General features: G+C 47.8%; 1 protein-coding gene across 7 annotated transcripts in view; it reads right to left on the reverse strand.

Moving 5' to 3' along the window:
* ERI3 (ERI1 exoribonuclease family member 3) overlaps nt 1-3480 on the reverse strand; it is a 1714120-nt gene extending 1710640 nt beyond the window's left edge. For 2 of the 7 annotated variants that reach the window (XM_078671725.1, XM_078671720.1), the window contains exon 1: nt 3347-3480. Coding sequence is in view for 1 of the 7 variants with exons in the window: in XM_078671723.1 (XP_078527849.1) it covers nt 3110-3134 (25 nt within the window). In the remaining 6 variants the exon portion in view is untranslated. Of the gene's footprint in view, nt 1-3109; nt 3150-3293 lie in introns of those variants that run through there. The other 5 variants (XM_078671724.1, XM_078671727.1, XM_078671726.1 and 2 more) reach the window with 5 other exon arrangements.
* Between the last annotated feature and the right edge of the window lie 18608 nt (nt 3481-22088).

Consider the following 22088-nt stretch of genomic DNA (forward strand, 5'->3'; position numbering starts at 1 on the left):
GTCTGCCAGCAGTCTGCCTATATGAGGTGCATTGCCTCATAGAACTCGCGAAGTTGGACGGGGTCATTTCGGCTCCCAGAAACTCAGGGATGTGAGGGGCCGGCCCAGGCTCAACCGCGAAGCCAGGCCTCGAATTATGACGCTCCCTCGTCTCGTCGGATGACTTCGATGGGCAAGGTGAAGTGGAAGACCTCTTCGACTTCTTACTCTTCTTGCGCTTGTGGGACTTGCCCGTAGACGACTGAGTGAGACGAGGATCTTCAGCTTCGCAAACAATCAGCTGGAATCAAGACTTTTGTACGTCGGGCGCTCCCTCAAGGCCTTGGGGTGCATGGTGTGGCAGTCGACGCAGGGCATCGCGGTCACGCTCAAGGCACCACAGGCAAACAAGGTGCGGGTTCATCACTAACATCTGCTGGTAACAGACGTCTTAGGGTTTGAAGCAGGCCTTTCTAGCTTACATACTTCCACACCAGGAGGAAAATCTCAAAAGACTGACAAAAAGTCAAAAAGGTAAGTCAAAAATTCACTGGGAGTAGCTCTCTCCAGATCTGCGCGGACTGGCGTGGAAAGAAAAGAAATGGCATCAGCACGCTGGAGTAGCACGTACATAGGCACCAGACCACTGGCGTAACGAAAAGTGAGGGGGCCTCCCTGCACGGTACTTAGAGGGGCCCCCTCCAGGCTCAATCAGGAGCTCTCCGGCCACAGTGCAGTGCCGAGGGGGCCCCTTGGAGCTAGAGGCCCCCCTGCACCGCGGGGGCTGCGTGGGCCTGTGTTACGCCCCTGCACCAGGCACTTTACTTCTGACGCGGATGACACCATACAGAGCCAAATTACGTCACCTACTGGTGCGCAGGGGTACTGCTCATGGAAAATTCATGGATCCAGTCTGACACCTGGGGATAATTCTAAAGGTAAGGAATCCAAGGCTAGAAGTCTCTATCGGATGCAAGCCTTCACCATGCACTGGTTCTAGCGCTGAGCATGGAAATGCAAATTAAAAGACCTAATCTGTAGGCAATCTCTTAATCTGATTCCAGTCATTGAGGAAAAGGATGCCCAGCCTGCACCTTAAGCCCCAGGGAGTGCAAACTGGCATGACCAGTCTCCAATTCACCTACAGATTAAAAGTCGACAACCTTATTCCAATAGTAGCTTTTTAGTATGACAACCCATCACTAAAACAAGAAGCACTGCAGCCTGGGCATTCCTGCTTGCCACTCGCCACATAGACGTGACTATAAGACCCACCGGAAAATCAGCTCACAGAGCCCAATCTGACTCCCATGGAAGGCTGTCAAATGTCTCCACAGTCCTGGTGTATGAGACGTTGTACATCGCCCTACAAACTAAATCCTGCCCCGCACAGACATATGAGAAGCACTTTACCAGTCAAACAGCACATCCTATGAAAGGCACATATTTTTACAGCCTTTATCAGTAAGGCACAACCTACCTCAAGACAGACCTATTCCAAAAGATCTTTCAATATAATGTTTCTTCCTCCCACTGCAGCTAGGTATTACTAAATTGGTGTCAATGATTTGTATCCTCAGACCACCCACCCTGGTTATGTAGCATCCACTGAGTAGCCTCTGCAAACTCACACAGAAGTGGCACTTCCTATACATCCATCAAGCATTGTTATACCGCCAAACCTTTTATGGTGTCCCATCTGAGCCAAAATAGCTTTCTGAGAGCAGCCACTCATAGCAGTCTACCATGATGTATGCATCAACACAAAAAAAACAGGCTGGAATGCTACCTGTCGCTATTTCCCCATATCCACTGTACTTCTCCCTAGGAATGTTCTAGAGCTACTGATAGACATTACTGTTGCACAAAACCGCGCTCTAGCCTTTTTCAGTATTACTCCACACAAATTTCCACTAAATGTCTATTCTATTTATTTCTAGTAATATACCTCAATTCAAAAGCAGATAGGTTTCTTGAGCAGCCAAAGCACGACGACACAAGGGAAGCCATGCATACTGAGCATGTGTGCTGAGTAGTGAGCATACGTTTACATGACAACATAGAGGGTGGTGGGCCAGCTGCAGCACACAATGTGTAACAGAAAACATCACCATGAATGTCTCTCTTTAGCGATATTAATAAGGAATCTTATGCAGTGGATGAGGTGGCCTTATAGCAGCACATACAGGTCAGAAAGCCGTTCATACTTTACTGTAATAATGCAGAGCATTAGTAAAGTCAATGGTCAGCCTGCCCCGGACACTACGGGCCTTATGTATGAACACATTTTCCCATAGACACAGAATTGGCAAAACCCTTTGATACAGCTGGCCCTAAGAGTTAAACAGTTGACACCAATTACAGATATGCTACATAGTGACCACCAACCCAAATCCAGCCCACTATGCATTTGTTCTACCTAAGAATTTTAAGGCCACACCAGTCTTTGTGTTTAGTTAGAAAACACTGCCATGCTACACGAGACTCTACATACCATGTTCTTCCCTTTGGGCTACCACAGCATCCTCGAAGCCCTCATCAGTTCCTTACCTAAGAAGCAGCCTGAAGCCCCCCTTGCCTCCACGAGGCTCCTCTCCAAAAATGCAGCCTATCAAAACAGTCATGCATTTATGTGCCCTCTGTAAAACTCTGTGGAAGAACACTAATGCCAAGGCAACATCCTCGCATAGGCATGCACCTCTATCCCCCCTCCCAGGCTATAACTTCTCTAGAGACCATAAAACAGCCAATCGGTAGCTATTTTGATAAATCTACAGTGCTACACTCTGGCCATGAGGAACAGAAAAGACCATGACAAGAACGCTGCCTGAGCTCATAGTACACACATTCAACCTCTCAAGATAATCCTTTCCGGATTGAAATCAGATATGGGTCCCGGGGAGACCCATGAGGTGAAAGCTATAGTCTGATTTGCAAACAGCCATAACTGTCATGCTGCGTGTTCCCACGCCTCACACCTCAAACCGCTTCTACAGCTCCGAACTGCATAGGAATCTTATAATGTCCAGTTTGGCCCACAGGCATCACAATGTTGTTGCATAAGGCCCAGCCTCTGCGAACACGTCTTCTCTGCCGGCTCACCCCCACCCCAAAATTCCAATAGACTAACCTGCAGAGCCCCTGTAAAGCACCATAGGAGACCCCTAAGGCCAACTATGCCCCCACTGGAATGCAACCTGACATATATCTGCCCTGGTATGTGAGGCCCTTGCTCCCCAGCTTCAATCGCCCCACGTCAGACCCCTCCAAACCTCGCCCCTTTTCCTAGGGGTACCATGCAACAGCGCACGCACTTTACATGTCTTTAAACAGCAGCACACATGAGTCCCCAGCAGCACAGACTCACCTCACACTCTCACCCTGTCCTATGGAGACGCACTAACGGACAGAGCAGCTCAGCCAACCAGTCGCTCGGCTACCGGGCTAGCGCCCAATCAAGGAGTGGAGGCGGGACCGTGCTTGCTCTGCTCCCCTGCCCCTATCGTGTTCATGTGCAGTTTTGCCGGAGCCTCCAACATGGCGACCTGCCTCGCAAGGGCATCTGGGAGTTGTAGTTTGAGAATGCTGCGGCTGATGGAGTATTTCGGAACATGCAGGATGGGAAATTCCCCAAGAGCGGGTGGCGGAGTCCAGTCTTATGGTTGAGGTAGTAAATCACTACGTAGTTGAAGGTAGCAAAAAACCTCAATGGAAGTGCATTATGTCTTTTGCCAAGAATTATACACCTCATACATGGCAAATCTCTCACATCGGACGAAAGTTTAATTTAAGTCACATTCCCCGTTAGATTACATAAGGTTGCTTCTTTCCACAATCAAACCCGATCAATCTATAATAAAAAAAAAAATAATAATGACCGGGAGAAAGTTGCAGCGAACAACTAGTTCATAATGATTGACAGGTTACGGGACGGCCCGAGGCGGGGCTTGGTGACTGCTCTGCCTTATCAATGCTGTGATTGGTTACATAAAGTGACACGCCCGCCCCTTCCGGAAGTGACCGTCCGACCGCTTCTTCCCACCGCAGGTGTTTGGGAGCTAGTTTTCGTTCGCAGATCCTTAGGTTAGTGGTGCGAGAGACCAGTCCCGAACAGGTGCGCAGTTAGATTCAGAGTTTGATGATGGGGTGCTACTGCTTTGATCAGTGTTTATTTTATTTAATGCAGTTTTAGTAGCGCGAAATTTACCCAAAGGTGTCAGAGCGCTTTACAATAGAACCAAGTAAGCTACACAAGGTAGTGACAGTGCTTTACCATAGCCTGAAAGAAACTCCTATTTGTAAAGATGTTAGTGCCAACAGCACATGATAAAGCACAGCAAGTGAATATAAAGTATAATTACCCATGGTGCATCTACTGCACAAAACTTAGTTATCCAGCTGGATCAACTACTGGGACATTAGCCATCCAAGGCTTTGTATTTGGTATTTCTGCTGTAGAGGTTCATCGAAGCAGTTGCTGGATCAGAAACTAAACATAGCTCTAAAAGTCCTTCTCTGAGCAAGCAAGAGAAGGGCTGACCGGCTCTGGGTGGTACAAAGGATCAACCATGTATTATCATTCATGGCCAAAGGGTATGAAATGTCCAGTCCATTTAGCTACTTTAGTTGTTTGAAGACCATGACTGTGCAAACCCAACAGTCAAGCATGCATCACATATACGAACATTAGTAGCAGGAGAGTAATAACTAATAATGATTTCTAAAAATAGTAACAGTGCAAGAAGAGGAAATGTTACAACCTAAGTGTGTGGGATTGCTAGAAAATGTTTTTACAGATAGTGTGGTGTATATAGTAAATTGAAATCCTTGAGTAGGGGCAAAAGGATTATGAAATATGACTTCCAGTAGGTAATACTAAGTGAAAGCATAACAGTGTACCTCTAGAAACAAAGGTAGTCTGGATACTTACAGCAGTGATGCGGTTAAATCAGAACAATTGAGAAAAAGATTGGATAAACAGAAGTAATTCACACAGCCTCTCTTGCGAGCCTAACTTGCTTCCTCCTATCACTTGAACACCTATTAAAGACCTAAAATCTCCAAAATTAATGGTCTCTGTTCTCCCAGGTCAGATCTTCTTCCAACACCTCTCTAACAGTGGGCACACAGCAAAATTAAACTATTAGTATTAGTCTCAAGAGAGGTTGGACTGTACATTGTGGAGCAGCTGTACAGTTTCCTGTGGAAGTGGGATTCTATCTAACCCACCATAGTATCTCTAAAATTTACAAAGCTTTGTCAGCATCTGATTCTTCTTACCGTCACCCCAACAGCATCCTTCACTGATCACTCCTGCCATTGTTTCTAATTGTCTGTACTGCTTAGCTGTTGGTCAGATGCTTAGGCTGGTTACCCAAAAAGCACTACTGCCCTCACTGATGAGACACCAATGTCTTAGAGAATACTCACTTCATTTACAAGGCTCAGTCTCTCTGCTTTGTGTTCTTCCTTTCTGAAAGGAAGACAAGGGGTCCAAACAGGATCAGGTAAAATCTTCTTTATTGTCAGAGCAATGTATACGACCAGTGAGGCAACCGTCCTGGCACCAATTGCTGAGAATGCACACACCAACGTTTTCACCAGCGCAGTTGCCTTGATGGCACCCGCGCACCACACAATTGATGAAGACCCAACACTTCCTCTCTCTTTATTTTCTCTTAATCACTCTCTCTTGGCTTCAAGGTGATTATATGATGGCTTAAAAAGCTATACAGATAAGCAAAATATCACCTTAAGGTGGCAGTACTCAAAGTACGTCCCGCCACTCCATGCGGCCCCGTGGAAATCAGCAGGCATGGAATCGGCACTATTTCTGCTGTTGTAATTCCTCTGGCGCTGCATTTGCCGGGAATAGCATGAAAAGGGCATGCAATGACAGCCAGTGTCTCACATGCTCACCCGTCGCTCCCGCTCTCACCTGCCTGTCTGTCATCACTTGCTCACCCTGCCATTGAGTGCATTGGCCGTGCTGCCTATGCATGCTGCTCGCTGACAGTGTGGCCTCTTTAATCTTTCGATTGGTGCCGGTAAAACAGAGCTGTCTCTGTAGTTAAATGTATGTTTTTAAGGCCCCTGGTTAGGGTTTCAGCCGAGCCCAGACTTTCCTTCCTCACGGTCTCAGAGCAGGCACGTGTTGTAAACAGAATAAATAAAATAAGGATCCAGCAATGTCCTCGGGTGGATCCATGGGCTGCGCCTAGCCTTTTGTTTTATGGCATGACTTCACTTTAGGTACATGGGATGCTACAGTCTCTTGGTTCACAACAGTGGTGCTATGGAACATTTACAGGTGGAATTGGGGGAGATACAGTTTATACACAAAGTTATATGCCTCAGAAGCAGCCTAGCAGGATAATTATATATAAATCCCAACTTCCCCACTTTATTAAATTGTGCGATTCTGAGTGAAATATTTATGTGCTTGTGTTGCGGACAATATTTCTAACATTTATTACAGGCAATTCAGCTTGCTTTGTGCATTACTTTAGAAAGTGTATTAATTTATAGTCATCCAACACTACTGTCTGAGTCGTGGCACAGATGTAGCATAAGGTCGTTTATGCTACAGAATTGAACAGCAAATAGTTATTGGTTTTTGGCACGCATTAGGTAGAGTCAGAGCTGAGGGGACAGGGGCACAGTGTGTACATAGAGATGAATGGGCAGAAGTAGACAAACAGTAGAAGGAAGGGGCAGAGAAAGGGAAAACAAAGAGACTGGCACACTGTATGAGTAAAGCAGGAAAGCAGAATGAAAAGTGCAATGAGGAGGTATGGAAAGGTTAGGGTTAACAGAAGAGAGCGAGGAAATAGGATCAACGTGAAATATGAGCGCAGAGTGAGGGTATTGCAGGTTATGAGGAGTGTGAGGGGGCAGGAGCAGAGTAAGGACAGGAAGAGTGGGCTGCTTTACTCGCAAGGACTATATTGAGCGATTTATATGAAAGGTGAGTGCTAAGTCAGGGACATGGGCAATGAAATAGTGAGGGGTATGACAATAAAGGAACCAACAGCTATGAGGTAGCAGCAAAGGGAAGGGAAGCAGTGAAGTGAAGGTGTAAAGCAGAACTGCAGGAAGGACAAAGGGACTGGCTTATCAATAGAGTAAACCTTCAGTAGAGCAAAGGTGTACAGGCACAATGAGTGGGTAGGCGCTGAGTGACGCAGTAGTCTAGGAGAACAAGGGTACCTCGAAAAACGAACCTGGGTTTTAATATGTTTGAAGAGAACAATGGTTCAGGGTTGGCCTTACATGGTCCAGAGCAACAACCCCAGGGATTATTTTCAATGGTATCTTAAGGTATTGTCAGGTGCTCTCATAAGTGAAAAAGTGTGTATTGTGAGAGTGAACTAAGAAATATCACAATTACAACAGAATAGGAACTCCCACATGAATATGTACAATGAGAAGGGGTTCCTGTTGTGGGCGGGTCGACGACGTTTCGATCTTTTAGTTAGTTAAAATCATCTTCAGGACAAATAGTGAGCAATCTGAAATTCCAGCGGGATTGGGATTTTTTAACAATAAGCTGTCGGTCAGTCTCATACATGGGACTATAATTTCGTATTGCAAAAACAACATCCTACATTGTCACATTATTCACTTTAAATACTCCATTCACTTTGCAGTGAGAGAAAGAAAAGTAAACACAAATGTTAAAAGAATAAAGCAGGGGGCGTGGGTAAGCCGCTAATGGAGTGAGATGCACGGTCTCGTGTCTCCACTTCCCTGCAGCCTTTTTAGCCAATCCATCAGCATCAGGACTTTTGTAACCCCACGATGAATTGCCCGAACACCAGAGTAGGAGTGGACTGCGTAGGAGATGAGAAACGATCCTCCAGCTCCCTGTGGATCGACATACCTGCCACCGCAGGGCTCCCTGCTCGACAGCATCCGCCATTTTGGGACCTGACATGGGGTCGCAGAGCTGAGCACACCCTCGGAGGCTCCCTCCTTGGCTTCGCTCTCTTCACCAGGGAGAGGCAGCTTGAACCCTTCTACATTTCTGCTGGCTCAGCTGATTCTTCGCCCTGGCCCAGCGTCTTTATTTTGCCAAGGTGAGGGGGGCCTTACCTTTTGAACCTGGTTCCTTGCATGAGGCCCGGGTGGGGAGGATCATCCGGTCTCCTGCCGCTGCCTTTGGACCGTGAATGGCAATTGCAGCCTGGATGGCTGCACGAGGCCCGGAAACTGTGGTGGGCCCACCGCGTCGTTGCTTGGCGGAGGGGACTGCAACCTTGCTTTGCCTGGGCCAGCGGCCCTACCTGCAACTGCTTCCGCATCGCGAGCATTTGGCTCTTGCCGCACCTGCCCGGGAGCCGCCACTGCTCCTGCGGGCCATCCCTCTTCCCATGCCTTAGAGGCCCCGGCCCGCCTACCGCAGCTTCCATGTTGTGTGCCCCTTGACTGGACCTATTGGTGGGGAGCTGGCTGCCGCGTGGGGACTGGCTGCCTGGCCCACTAGGCCTCAGTGCACTTGCTTGGGGTTGTCCGTCACTGCTGCGGTTCGCCCCTTCCCGGCCTGTGGGACTGCCACGCTTGACTCCTGGCAGTGGCTGGGGAAGCATCCACGCTCACTGCCTGATCCAGGACACCCTCAACAGCGCGGGGTACTCAGTGGAGTACTGACTATCTCAGAAGTAAGGGTTGATCGGGTGTGTGATCGTGCAGCGAGCTTTGCTCCCCTCCGCTGCCTCTGTACCACCACCCAGCTGCCCTGCATGCAGCCTTGCTGGATTTCTCCTCTGAATAATGCCTCAGCTACTGTCCATCGTGTCACCCCTAGTCGCGACCCATCCTTCCTCTTTTCACATACCAGATCGACGAACTGTTGCCTAAACCTGAGCTCCTTTTTAGCTCTTTAACGTGGCTCTGACCTGCCACCGGCATTGGACACTCCTGCAGACACTATCCCCTCTACTTTTAGTATTGTTATGCTGGTGATCTGCCCTTCAGCCTGACTGTGTTCTCCTTCATTACCCACCAGGGCATCTGTGAGATCCTGGGCCTCTTCCAGATGCAAGACTGCCCTCCTACTGTGAGAAACACAGTAAGGCTCGATGCTGTGTTCTGGAATACACCCCTGTTCACTCAGAAGAGGCCTGAAACCCCCCAACACTTAGCCGCAACTAACCTCAGCGACTGCATCTGGTTGCAGGGTTGTATCTTGCTCCAGTAGTCTTCAAATCAGAGAACTTAGGCCGGGCCCCTGTACGCGCTTGCCCTAACCATGCACCAGCTATGCATAGGTAGGGTACCCCTGCTGGAATATGCCACGTACCAAAACCGGCAAAGACACATTGAATAGCCTTCTCAGGGGCAACCCGGTTGCTTCTATGTGGCTTAAATCTGGCCCTCTGGCCCCCACGGATCCTCCTCAAGAAGCTGAGGCTTGACGACCTAGAGCACACATTGGATGCTCGATCAGAAGACCAAGAGAACCTATGGCGGAGAATGGCCAATCTCGAGGAGCAACACATTGACCTCCAAACGAAACAGGAGGACTTGGAGAATAGAAGCATACGGAACAACCTCCGTATCAGAGGGGTCCCTTAAGGAGCAGAGGGCTCAGACATTATGGCATTCATGGTAAAAAGTCTTCAGAATATAATTTAAAAAGCAAGATTTAAAAAAAAAACTTTTTGTTTTAAAATTTCATATTGCTTTCAAGCGATTTTCAAAGGCTATCAAGAACTTTAATAACTTGCAGTTAATCATGGGGGCTGTTGAGTCCAAAGCATCAATAATGGCAGACCTGCAGGTGCATAGTCTCTTGACCCTGAAAATGTTCTTTAAAAAGTACATACACTCCCGGTTCAGAGTCTTACAGTGGCATATGATGTGGATAATATTTTTTTTTGTAGTGCCGCATAGTCAACAGACATTTGAATCTAATTGTTTCCAGGGCGGTTCGTCAGCCAGAGTTGGTAATTTTCCGAATCTCAGGGCCACCAGCCTTTTTTTAATGAAGACCGAATATGTTGCTTCTAAATAGGCAGCCGGGATAAGTTTTTTGTAACTGTTAATCACGGTCCAAGAATGGGAGCGGCCTGAAAAGATGGCTTTATCAGTAATTAGCGAATGAAATTTGGCCGCCTTATTTAATGCCTGTTTAAATGAAGTGAATGGCAAGTATTTGTCCCACAGGTTGGCGGTGCATGTTTGCTCCAGAGCACAAGTCAGATATTTATTAGCTGCTGAGTTTTGTTGGCTTTCTAGTTCTTGCCATAAGAATCTATTCAGAGTGTTATTTATGGCATTCATTTTAATTCGGTACCATACTCTGATGCTTGTGTAGAGTCGTCCCAGTGACTCATTCATTAGGCCGAATTCTAGGCGCATCTGAGCTGGTGAAGCTGAGTTTGGAAGTTGTAAAACCTTCTTATAGATTTTTATAATAAGATTGTTTAAAATAATAGCGTCCTTGCCCTGCATTGCTACACTAGCGTACGCTAGGGTAGGAAGTACTTTGGTGGCCATCACTGTCAAAACGGGTGTAAACGAAGGACCTTCCAGTTTTTTTGACAGTGTACTTAATGCAAATATTAAAGCTCCAGCTCTTTGCTTCATGTATTTTTTTGGGGCGTTTAGGTTAAGTTTGTCATCGATATAATATCCTAGATATTTATAATTTGATACTCTTTCCAGCTGTTTTCCTTTAAACATGATATTAAGATGCGCTGATCGGCGGTTTGTTATTAACATTGTTTTTGTCTTGGACAGATTAAGAGCAAGGTTGTTTGCCGCCAGGAATTCCGACGTTGCTGCTAGTAGTCTAGACAGGCCCACTTTAGTTAGACTCAAAAGCACAATGTCATCAGCGTAAGCCATATGAGTAAGTTGGAGGTTGCCAAGTTTCGGTGCATGAGCAATACAGTTGTTTAATTTGCCCGAAAGGTCAGAGATGAATAGATTAAATAGTTGAGGTGCTAAAACGCAACCCTGTTTTAATCCAATGGATGTATAGACTTTTCTTGATAGATGCGACCCATCCCCTAGCTTGATTTGTGTCCAGGTGTCAGAGTAGAACAAGAGTAGGCCCCTAAGTATACCCTCCGGTATGGCCCATCCTCTCAGCTTCGCCCATAATAGCTGGCGATCAACACTATTGAATGCCGCCTGCAGGTCGCTAAAGCACAGGTTAAGCTCCTGTTTAGTGCGCTGGCATTTTTCTGCTATTATGGTTATTGACAATATGTTCGACGTAGTTCCGATTCCGTCTCTAAATCCAGTTTGGTTGATTGGAATCATTGTTTTATCTTCTGCCCAATTTACCAGGTCTTTTAGAAGGAGAGAAGCGAAATATTTAGCTTCTATGTCCTGCAGTGTTATTAGACGATAGTTTAGTGGATTAACTCTGTCTCCTCCTTTATATATAGGCGTGATGATAGAGCCTCTCCAGCTTTCGGGAATGCAATTACACTTTTGAACATCTGCAAAAAGTTTTTCAAGAGGTGGACCCCAAAATTCTGGTGCGTGTTTGAAGGCAATTTGCGGGATACCATTTGGTCCCGGTGCCCCGTTGCTTTTACCCTTTCTAATAATGGTGATTATCTCCTCAGTTGAGTAGTAGCCATCTGTGGTCGCAGGGTGTGCCGTATTCCTTAAGTCCATTGTTGTTGAGTGGCTACGGCGTTGTTCTTCGCTGCTGTTTATATGGGGATCCACCGGAAGGAATTGTTGCCCAAGTGCCGTTGTTGGGTTTTCTTTAAATTTTGACGATAGAAAAGTTGCCCATTCGGTTTCTTGGATGTTTGATGTTAATAAGTTTCGCGATCTTGTTAGCTGGTTTTTAATTTTCCAAAATTTATTTGAATCCTGGAGCTTTGAGCTGGCCAGCAAATTGATCCAGAACTCGTCATTCATCTCCTTTTTATGCACCCAAATCCTTTTTTTATATAACTTTCTCTGAGCAAGAAAAGTTTCCAAGTAGCTCTGGTCGTCTGTGTAGGAGAGTAGGGTCTGCTATCCTATGGTCACCCCAAATGTTTGCTTTTTGCTTCACTGGTTTATGACTTAATGTGGCTGTGGGCCTGCTAATCAGACCCACAGCCTGCTGTTCTCTCTCTAAATTAATGCCAATGCACTCTAGGTGCATTACGAATTGGAACTGGTTCACCTTATAGGCCCCTGTAACAGTGTACCCAGGGCATAGGTGTTTCCAAGGCCTACCAGGGGCTGCAGCACGTATTGTGCCACCCCTGGCCTGGCCTCCATATTTGACACAACTGGCTGATCACTCAGCCGGGGTAAGTCGGTGTAATCACCCCTTACTTAGGTATAGTATGCCTGTACCTAACCTAAAATGGACACATATGTTCCTATCAGCCACTCCTATGGAAGGCCTCATCAATCCTGGAGGCAGAGTGCTTGGAAATATGTGAGATGGTGCTCTAGCATGAGCTGAGCCTGTCTGCAGCTTTCGGAACCACTTCCTGTAGCTGTTCCATGATACTGCCATACCATATACTCTTAAGTGCATTATAATCCTCACGGTTATTTGCTAACTTTGGTTTGGCTTTATCAAAACATGTCGAGTAAGGTGTCATACGAATTGGAATACTACCCCCTCTCCAGTTCTGGCAACGGGGGTAGCATTCCACCCTTCTAGAGGGACACGACATGTACCTAACCTGAACCCCGGTTAAAGTTAAACCAGAGCCTCAGCATCACAAAATGGATGCTGCCACCACAGACACAAGTCTGACCTCCTGCTGCTGGGAGTCCTTCCAGCGAGGGAGGCTTGGACAAAGGGTTTCCTGCCTTGGGAGGTGCTAGCACCACCCCAGACAGGATTTTGTGTATTGGGTAGGACAGGGCTGAATAGAATGAGACATGCCTGGGGCACACAAGGTGTCCCTGTGCATATGCCAGTTCAAACCGGTGCTGGGGCTCTCCAGCCCCTGTCTTGGCGCGAAGCTGGACAAAGGAAAGGGGGTGTAACCACCCCCCTTCCTGGTCCCACCCAGAGGAGGGACCTAGCAGGTAATCCGGCCCCTAGATTTGGAATAAGAGTAGGAGCTGTGTCCCGAGACTTCAGATCATCCTGAACTCGACTTGGAATTAAGAAGAAAACTGGGCTTCGACATTCTGCTGCACAGAAGACTGAAGAGAATCTCCCTTGTGGCCAAGGAGTGACCACCCAGGCACCAACCAGCAACTCGGCGTCTGCTTTGCCGCCGCCTCCCGCCGGAGCCCGAGCCCAGAGCCTGACAAGACCTGGATTCCCAGACATCTCACAGCCCGATCCACAGTCCCTGAAAAGAAGAGACCCGTGGAGGCATCGAGAGACGTGGGACCGGCCATCTTGAAAGACCCCCGAGAAGCTGACTGCGCAGCACCCGAGGCTCCCTCAACGCTGTGCTTTGAGGTTTGAGAAGCCCCACCACCGAGCAGCATTTGCGCCGAAGATCAGCCCCCCAGCATCTCCACGATCTGCGGGGGGCCCTTTTGCACTTTGCCACTCGACGCGTCATCCCGGTCACTTGCCACGCGGCTAGTGGCCATCTTGGCGACGAAATCTACAATCTAAACTGCTGGTCTGGTTGCTCCAGACTGGCCCTCACTCCTGTAAAAAGGAGCAGCACCTCTGACCTTGCTGGTCCGAGAATTAAGCTTTCTTCACTTCCCGCGTGGCTTGCATTAGCCAAGGCCTGTTTGCTCCAATCAAGTTGCCGACATCGCCATCAGCTAGAGCCTTCGTGGGACAGCTCGTGATCGACTCCTCGACGTCCTAGACCTCTTCGTGTCCACGTGGCTGCGGAGACAAGCTGCACCTCATTGCCTGTTTGCACCCGACATCGCCTGGTTTCATCCTGGTTCCTCGCCAGTCACTGGCTAGTGACTTCTGAACATTGTCCCCTCTGCTTTCAGGTCTTCACATCTTCGATCCACCCTTGGATCACACCGGACACTGCTCGCCTGGACGCCTGCAGCATCTTCATCCTCAGGCACCATCAGACTGCGTGACGAAACCCGACACACTTTGGCACCTGTGCACCCGCTTCCTGTGGGTGAGGTAACTTACTAACGCCGGTGTTCTTACACTGGTACATTCCTCTAGTGCAGGGGTACTCATAGTACGGCCCGCGGGCCAATAGCGGCCCGGCAAGCCTTCCTTTGCGGCCCGCGGACCTTGCACACATCCTACCGGTGATTTTTTTTTTTTTAAAGTGTCAACAAACACCGCCGGTTGGATTCCGAGAGACTCTGCTCTCTGGGGGCTGGGCGATGTTCCGGTAATAGAGTGGAGATGCAGGGGCGCTAAGGAGAGGCAAAACACAACAAAGCCTCATTTGCAAGTAAATGGTCTTTAAAAGACCTTGAAGTACTCGGGCCGTACTATGAGTACCCCTGGGCTAGAGATAGCACAACATTAAATTGTGGCAACTCCGGCAGAGGGCGACTTGCGTGTCCTACCCCAGGCAGACATAACAGTTGTTAATTTAGGAAGACGAGCCGGCGGGGACGGGCTTCTCATGACTTTTGACTTTATGCTGGCGAGGAAATGGCCATTTCCAACCGGCTCACTGCAACTAAAACAAGACTTTGAATTTATGCGGGGTGTGTTGTTTGTGTGATGTTTTGCCAGCGGCCAGTGCGGTGTTTGCTAGCTGTAGTGATTTATAATCTGTGAGGATTAAAAAGAAGAGAGGTTTATATTTGTAAATAGACGCACAAGATGCGACCCCTGTCTCATGGAACGAGAGCCACTGGCGTTTTGAAATAATTTGCAGATGCTAAAAATGGATCTTTACGCAAATACACTTTTATATATTATTTTATGTATTTTTTTAAAAGTTTTGATTCATTGTGTGCGTGTCTGTATCCTTATATGTCTCAGCTTGAGTAAGACACCGCCGGTTGGACTCCGAGAGACTCTGCTCTCTGGGGGCTGGGCGATGTTCTGGTAATAGAGTGGAGATGCAGGGGCGCTAAGGAGAGGCGTTACACAACAAAGCCTCATTTGCAAGTAAATGGTCTTTAAAAGACCAGTGAAGTACTCGGGTGCGGCTCTTTGTGTGCCCGGGGAAGCTGTCTGAGACGGGCTGCCACACGGGGAGGGGGGAGAGGGGACGGGGGAATTTGCTGAAGCCCTTTCGGCCAGGCTCTGGGCTGGCGTGGGTGCACACTGCACACTTACAAGTGCAGGAATGGCTAAAATTATTCCTCAAACCGTGACCATCCCACGAACACATCATTGAAATAGCTCACCTCACAGAGCAAGCACGTGTACATGGGCATTTAACATTTTTAATTTTTTATGATTGGAATAAAGAGGCTACGAAACTTAAAGCACAACACATTTTAGGTGGTCACAATTCAGTTAATCACGAGAAGAATCAGGAATGTCGTGCAACTTCACATAAGGCTGCTTTGGGTTACTTCTCCGTCATGAGAGGGCCTCAATCTAGAAATGAATGTTGCTGAACACTTGGTAAGATCACACACAGCCCTACTAAGTATTTTCAATTAGTACACAACCTTTCAATTTGTGAGATATGCTAATTGTACTTGCAAAGTTTTTTCTTTTTTTAACGCACTAAATTACGATTTTGACAGCATTGTTTTCACCTACATTTGCCCACAAAGTACATAGATACTGAAGGGGAATCATACATATCCCTGTACTTTTATGGTTCACAACCAAGCATACCTCTCCCCAGGGCTGTTGCTGCTTCCCGTGGTACTCATAGTGAGGCGGGCAGGCCTTCCTTGGCAGCCCACTTACCTTGCAGTTAATGTACCCATGGCCCTCCAGAAACCCACTTTTACCAGTGACAGAAGAGAGTGGAGAGAGAGAGTGGAGAGGAGAGAGAGATGAAGAGAGAGAGAGTGGAAGAGAGAGAGAGTGGAGAGAGAGAGGAGAGAAGGAAGAGTGGAGAGAGAGAGAGTGGAGAGAGAGTGGAAAGAAAGAGAGAGAGAGTGGAGAGAGAGGAGAGAAGGAAGAGTGGAGAGCGGGGGAGAGAGTGTGGAGAGAGAGAGAGTGAGAGGTTGGTGAGAGAGAGTGGAGAGAGACTGACTGACTAAGAGAGAGATAATGATTTACTGAGAGAGAGAGTGATTGAGAGAGACTGACTGAGAAAGACTGATAGAGACTGACAGAGAGAGTGACTGATAGAGAGAGAGAGTAACTGACTGACAGAGAGACTGACAGACTAGCTGACTGACTAAGAGAGACTGACTGACAGAGAGATTGACTGATTGGGTGAGGCAGACTGACTAAGAGAAAGACTGGCGGAGAGACTGATTGACTGACAAAAGAGAGACTGACTGAGAGAGACTGACAGACAGAGAGACAGAGTGACTAAGAGAGAGAGACTGGCTGACTGAGAGACTGACTGACTAAGAGTGAGACGGACTGGGACAGAGAGACTGACTGACTAGGAGAGAGAGAGACTGACTGACTAGGAGAGAGAGACAGACAGTCTCTCTCTCTCAGCCACTCTCTCGTAGTCAGTCTCTCTCTCCTAGTCAGTCAGTCAGTCTCTCTGTCCCAGTCCGTTTCACTCTTAGTCAGTCAGTCTCTTAGTCAGTCAGTCAGTCTCTCTCTCTTAGTCACTCTGTCTCTCTGTCTGTCAGTCTCTCTCCCTCAGTCAGTCTCTCTCTGTCACAGTCTCTCTCTCTCAGTCACTCTCTCTCGCAGTCAGACAGAGAGTGACTGACTGACAGAGAGAGACTGACTGACAGAGAGAGACTGACTGAGAGAGTGACTGATAGAGAGAGAGTGACTGATAGAGAGAGAGTGACTGACAGAGAGAGAGACTGACTGACAGAGAGAGAGACTGACTGACAGAGAGAGAGACTGACTGACTAGGAGAGAGAGAGAGACTGATTGAGAGAGACTGACTAGGAAAGACTAAGAGAGACTGACATAGAGAGTGACTGATAGAGAGAGAGTAACTGACTGACAGAGAGACTGACAGACTAGCTGATTGACTAAGATAGGCTGACTGACAGAGAGAGATTGACTGACTGACTGAGAGAGACTTACTGACTGACAGAGAGAGAGAGAGACAGACTGTTTGACTGGGAGAGACAGGGACTGACTGACTGAGAGAGAGAGCGAGAGAGACTGGCCTCAGCAGTCATGGAGTTTGCTCCAGGAATAAAAAGTAAACCCTTGGGAGCCCTCTTGACTTTATGCAGTTTTTGGTCCATGCCTTTCCACCATTGCGTTTGCAAGACAGTGCAGGCTATTGCGGGGCTAAGGATGGGCCAAAAGTAACCCTGTGACGGAATTGGGGTAAAGTGTGTATGAAGCTATGCAATGCCTGTTAAGATTGCATTGTCTACTTTTTTAAACAGAGTTGATTTTTTTACTCTAGTCCCGCCCCCATTGACCCCGCCCCCCACTGACCCCACCCCTACCAGTGCGGCCCTCGGCCACAAACTACACTGTCATTTTGGCCCCCGACAGAAAGTTTGTGAGTACCCATGCTCTAGTGCCTAACTCTAAAGTTTGGTAGTCCTAGTCCAGTCGGAAGACTCCTTTTGCAGTAACTTTTACACACCATTGACCTTGCATTGGTGTATGCGTGCACTTTAAGCACTGCACCTGAGTCCCACGGGCCTTTCCCGACTTCTTCACTGTTAGTCCCGAACAGCTCCAGCGATTCCCCAGGCCCTAGGCCTATTTCCTTTCCAATTGGTGGTTCTTATACCACTATTTTAGTATATGGTTTAAGTGGCCCCTAGGGCTCATCCATATTGTGCAACTTTTGTGTATTTAAACTGTGTTTTGTTTTAACGCATTTGTTTCTGTGCTCATAAAGAGTATAGGGGATATTTGTAGTAAATAAATATATATATATATATATAGTCAATATATATCTGTGTGGTGTCCTTTCATTTGGTATTCAAGGGGATTGTGTATGGTAAAACAGCTTGCTTCACATGCCTTTACAGAGTTTAGCCTAAGCCTGCTTTGTCCACGCTACTAGGATAGCTGGTCTATAAGGTTGACTTACAACCAATCATCATAAGGGTTGCTTGGCATGGTACAAGGTGATCACTAGAACTAGTGAGCATCATATACCAGGCCAACTTCTCACATTGGTGAGCAGCGGTTGGGATTTGAGCTTGCTGTTGTTTTACCATTACAATCTTTGAGAGTATCATTTGAAAGATCATACAGGTACCTGTTAGGTACATATAAAACAAGACTAGTATACTTAAGTTCTACTGAACTTAGTTGTTGTAGAGGATAGGGAGTAGCACACCCTGACTACAACTACTAGATAGGTTTAGTAGGTAAACACCAGTGTAGGTAGATTGCAACATATCCACCCACACTAGAGCAATGTCTGGAGCAGAGGGGTCCACTGGACCTGTCCCTGTTGAGAGTGACCCTCCAAGGGCACCATCCAAATTTGCTATGTTAAGCTTTAAAGAAATGAGGCAGCTGTGTACCTTAAGAGGTCTCAAGACGGGTCCAGCCCCTATTACAGCACACCCCAGGGAGCTTTTAGACCAGTCTGAAGCTCTAAAGACCTCTAAAGCAGACCCCAAAGGGAATGTTGAAGGAGGCTCTCCCACTGAAGATGATAATACTGACACCCCTGTCCCTGTTGTCCAGATAGATGAGGAAGACCAGAACACTGGAGATACTCAGCCTGAGGATGAGGAAGAGGAGGAGGAAGAACGTGATTCTGATGATGAGAGACTTAGTCAGGTGCCAGCCAGAGGGCTTAGCCAGGCTAACTTAAGCCTATTTGGGACTTAGTCAGGGTCAAACCCACTCAGACCCCCAAGTGGACTTAACCAGGAGCAAAGGAGGAGGAGGAATCGCTCAGGTGAATCCAATACCTCCCAAGCTTCTAGAGGTTCTCATGGTCACTCCAGAAGGGGGTTGACTAGCCCTCAGAGAAGGGAACATGAGGCCAAAATGAGAGAGGCTGAGCTTAGGGTCCAGAAGCAAGAACTAGAAGTTGCCCTGGCCAAAGAGAAACTTGCGAGAGCAAGGCAGCCTAGAGAGGGTGGATTAGGATCCACTGGTGGCAGCATTATCCAAAAGGATAAAGACAGGTCCTATGACAATAGAAACCTGAGTAAGATTGTGCCCCCCTACAAAGCTGGGGATGATATCCACAAATGGATGACTGCACTTGAGAGGGCCTGCAGAGTACAGCAGATCCCTCAGGAGCAGTGGGCAGCAATCTTGTGGCTCTCCTTTGAAGGTAGAGGCAGAGACAGACTCCTCACAGTTAGTGATGGGGATTCTAGAAACTACCTGGTCCTGAAGAGTGCTCTGATTGATGGGTTAGGCTTAACCACTGAACAGTACAGGTTAATGTTCAGAGACACCCAGAAGACACAGACTCAGGACTGGTCTGAATTTGTTGAATGTGCCACTAAGGCTCTGGAGGGATGGTTGCTGGGAAGTAAGGTTACAGACTATGAAGGATTGTACAATTTGCTTATGAGAGAACACATTTTAAATAATTGTCAGAACCAGCAGTTGCATCAACATTTGGTTGACTCAGATCTGACCTCTCCCCAAGAATTGGGAAAGAGGGCAGACAAATGGGTTAGAACCAGAGTTAAGCAAAAGAACCAGAACCAGAACCAGGGTGGTGACCAAAAGAAAACAGACCAGAAGGGTGGGGAGCAGAAAGCTAAAGACCAGAAGTCTTCAACAGGGCCCCAAACCAATACTGAGGGTGGGTCCCAAACTTCCAAGAAGAAGAAGAAAGAAGGTCAAAGAAAACCCTGGTGTAGTACATGTAAAAACACCTCTCACTGGACAAGTGAGTGTAAAAAGGGTGGAGCCCCCAACACTGCAGCCCCTAAGGCACCTGCACCCACTAGTACAGTCAGCAGTATTGGTCCACAAACTAAGGGGGTAGTGGGTATCACCTTGAGAACTAAGGTAGATTCTGGCCGAGTCAGAACCCCTACACAGGCTGTTCTGATTTGTGATGTGGACATAGATTTGTCCACTACTGTCAGCCCCAGTAATCTGGGCAAGTACAGGCAGACGCCTTTGATTAATGAAAAAGTGGCTCAAACATACAGGGACACATGTGCCAGTGTCACCATGGTGACACCTAGCTTTGTGGACCATGGACAATACATACCAGGTGATAATTACCTGGTGACCAATGCCAGCAATGTCACTACTACACATAGTGTGGCACTTGTTAACTTTTCCTGGGGAGGGGTAACTGGCCTAAAAAGAGTTGTGGTTAGTGCTGATCTCCCAGTAGAATGTTTGTTGGGCAATGACCTGGAGAACTCTCTATGGTCAGAAGTTGAGTACAGGACTCATGCAGAGATGTTAGGGATATCATCACATGTCCTTGCTGTGACCAGGTCACAGGCCAAAAAGTGCCTCTCTGAACCTCAGGTCTTGGATCCTGGAACAATGGACCAAGCACCTTCCAAGAAGAAGAACAGGAGGGTAAAGGCTGTGCCTTCCCAACTGCCTACAAGTGAGGATCAGCCTTCACAGGAAGATGATCTTGAGACCCCTGAAGGAACTGTCCCTGAAGAGCTTGAACCTGATCAGGTTGAGTTTCTGGGGACAGGGGGGCCTTCTAGGGCAGACTTGGGGCAGGCTCAGTTAACCTGTCCTTCTCTTGAACCCCTCAGACAGCAGGCTGCTGCTGAGGCTGCTGGGAATGCTCAAGGTGCCCATAAAGTATATTGGGATGATGGGCTCCTTTATTCAGAGGGTAGAGACCCCAAGCCTGGTACAACCAGGAGGTTGGTCATACCTCTGCAATTTAGGGGCTTCCTTCTAACCTTGGCCCATGATATTCCCTTAGCAGGACACCTAGGCCAGAACAAGACTTGGGACAGGCTTGTCCCTCACTTTCACTGGCCTCACATGTCTGAAGATACAAAGGAGTTTTGTCAATCCTGTGTAACCTGCCAAGCCAGTGGCAAAGCAGGTGGAACAACAAAGGCCCCCCCTGATACCACTACCGGTGGTGGGGGTCCCCTTTGAAAGAGTGGGGATTGATATTGTAGGTCCAATTGATCCCCCTACAGCATCTGGGCACAGATTCATACTGGTGGTGGTGGACCATGCCACCAGGTACCCAGAGGCAATTCCCCTTAGGACCACAACAGCTCCTGTTGTGGCCAGGGCCTTACTTGGAGTTTTCTCCAGAGTGGGGTTTCCTAAGGAGGTAGTATCTGATAGAGGTGCCAACTTCATGTCAGGATATTTAACAGCTATGTGGAAGGAATGTGGTGTCAACTACAAGTTCACCACTCCCTATCATCCACAATGCAATGGGTTTGTTGAAAGGTTCAACAAGACCCTAAAGGGTATGATCAAAGGATTACCAGAAAAGCTCAGGCGCAGATGGGACATCCTTCTACCCTGCCTTCTGTTTGCTTACAGAGAGGTCCCACAAAAGGGGGTTGGCTTCAGCCCCTTTGAATTGTTGTTTGGGCACCCTGTAAGAGGACCCCTGTGTTTAGTGAGGGAAGGATGGGAGTTACCTCTCAGAAAACCCAAGCAAGACATAGTGGACTATGTACTTGGTCTCCGCTCCAGGATGGCTGAGTATATGGAGAAGGCATCCAAAAACCTCGAGGCCAGCCAAGAATTACAGAAAGCTTGGCATGACCAAAAGGCTGTCTTGACTGAGTACCAGCCTGGACAGAAAGTATGGGTGTTGGAGCCAGTGGCCCCAGCAGCACTCCAAGACAAATGGTCTGGACCCCATACTATCATTGAAAAGAAGGGAGAGGTTACATACTTGGTGGACCTAGGAACTCCCAGGAGCCCCCACAGGGTGCTCCATGTTAACAGATTGAAGGCATATGTCGACAGGGCAGACATGGGCTTGCTCATGGCTACAGATGAGGGGCAGGAGGAAGAGAGTGACCCTCTCCCAGACCTGCTGACTCAGAACCCTGAAGATGGCTCAGTTGATGGTGTGGCCTTAGATGGCAGCCTCACTGAACATCAGCAAAATGACTGTAGACAAGTTTTGCAGTCATACAGACATATGTTCTCATTGGCACCCAGTCAGACTAACTGGTGTACCCATGTGGTGGACACTGGTGACAGTCTTCCTGTGAAAAACAAGATTTACAGGCAACCTGACCATGTCAGGGACTGTATAAAGACT

This window comes from Lissotriton helveticus, chromosome 1_2, assembly GCF_964261635.1.
Source record: "Lissotriton helveticus chromosome 1_2, aLisHel1.1, whole genome shotgun sequence".
NCBI classification, from domain to species: Eukaryota; Metazoa; Chordata; class Amphibia; order Caudata; family Salamandridae; genus Lissotriton; species Lissotriton helveticus.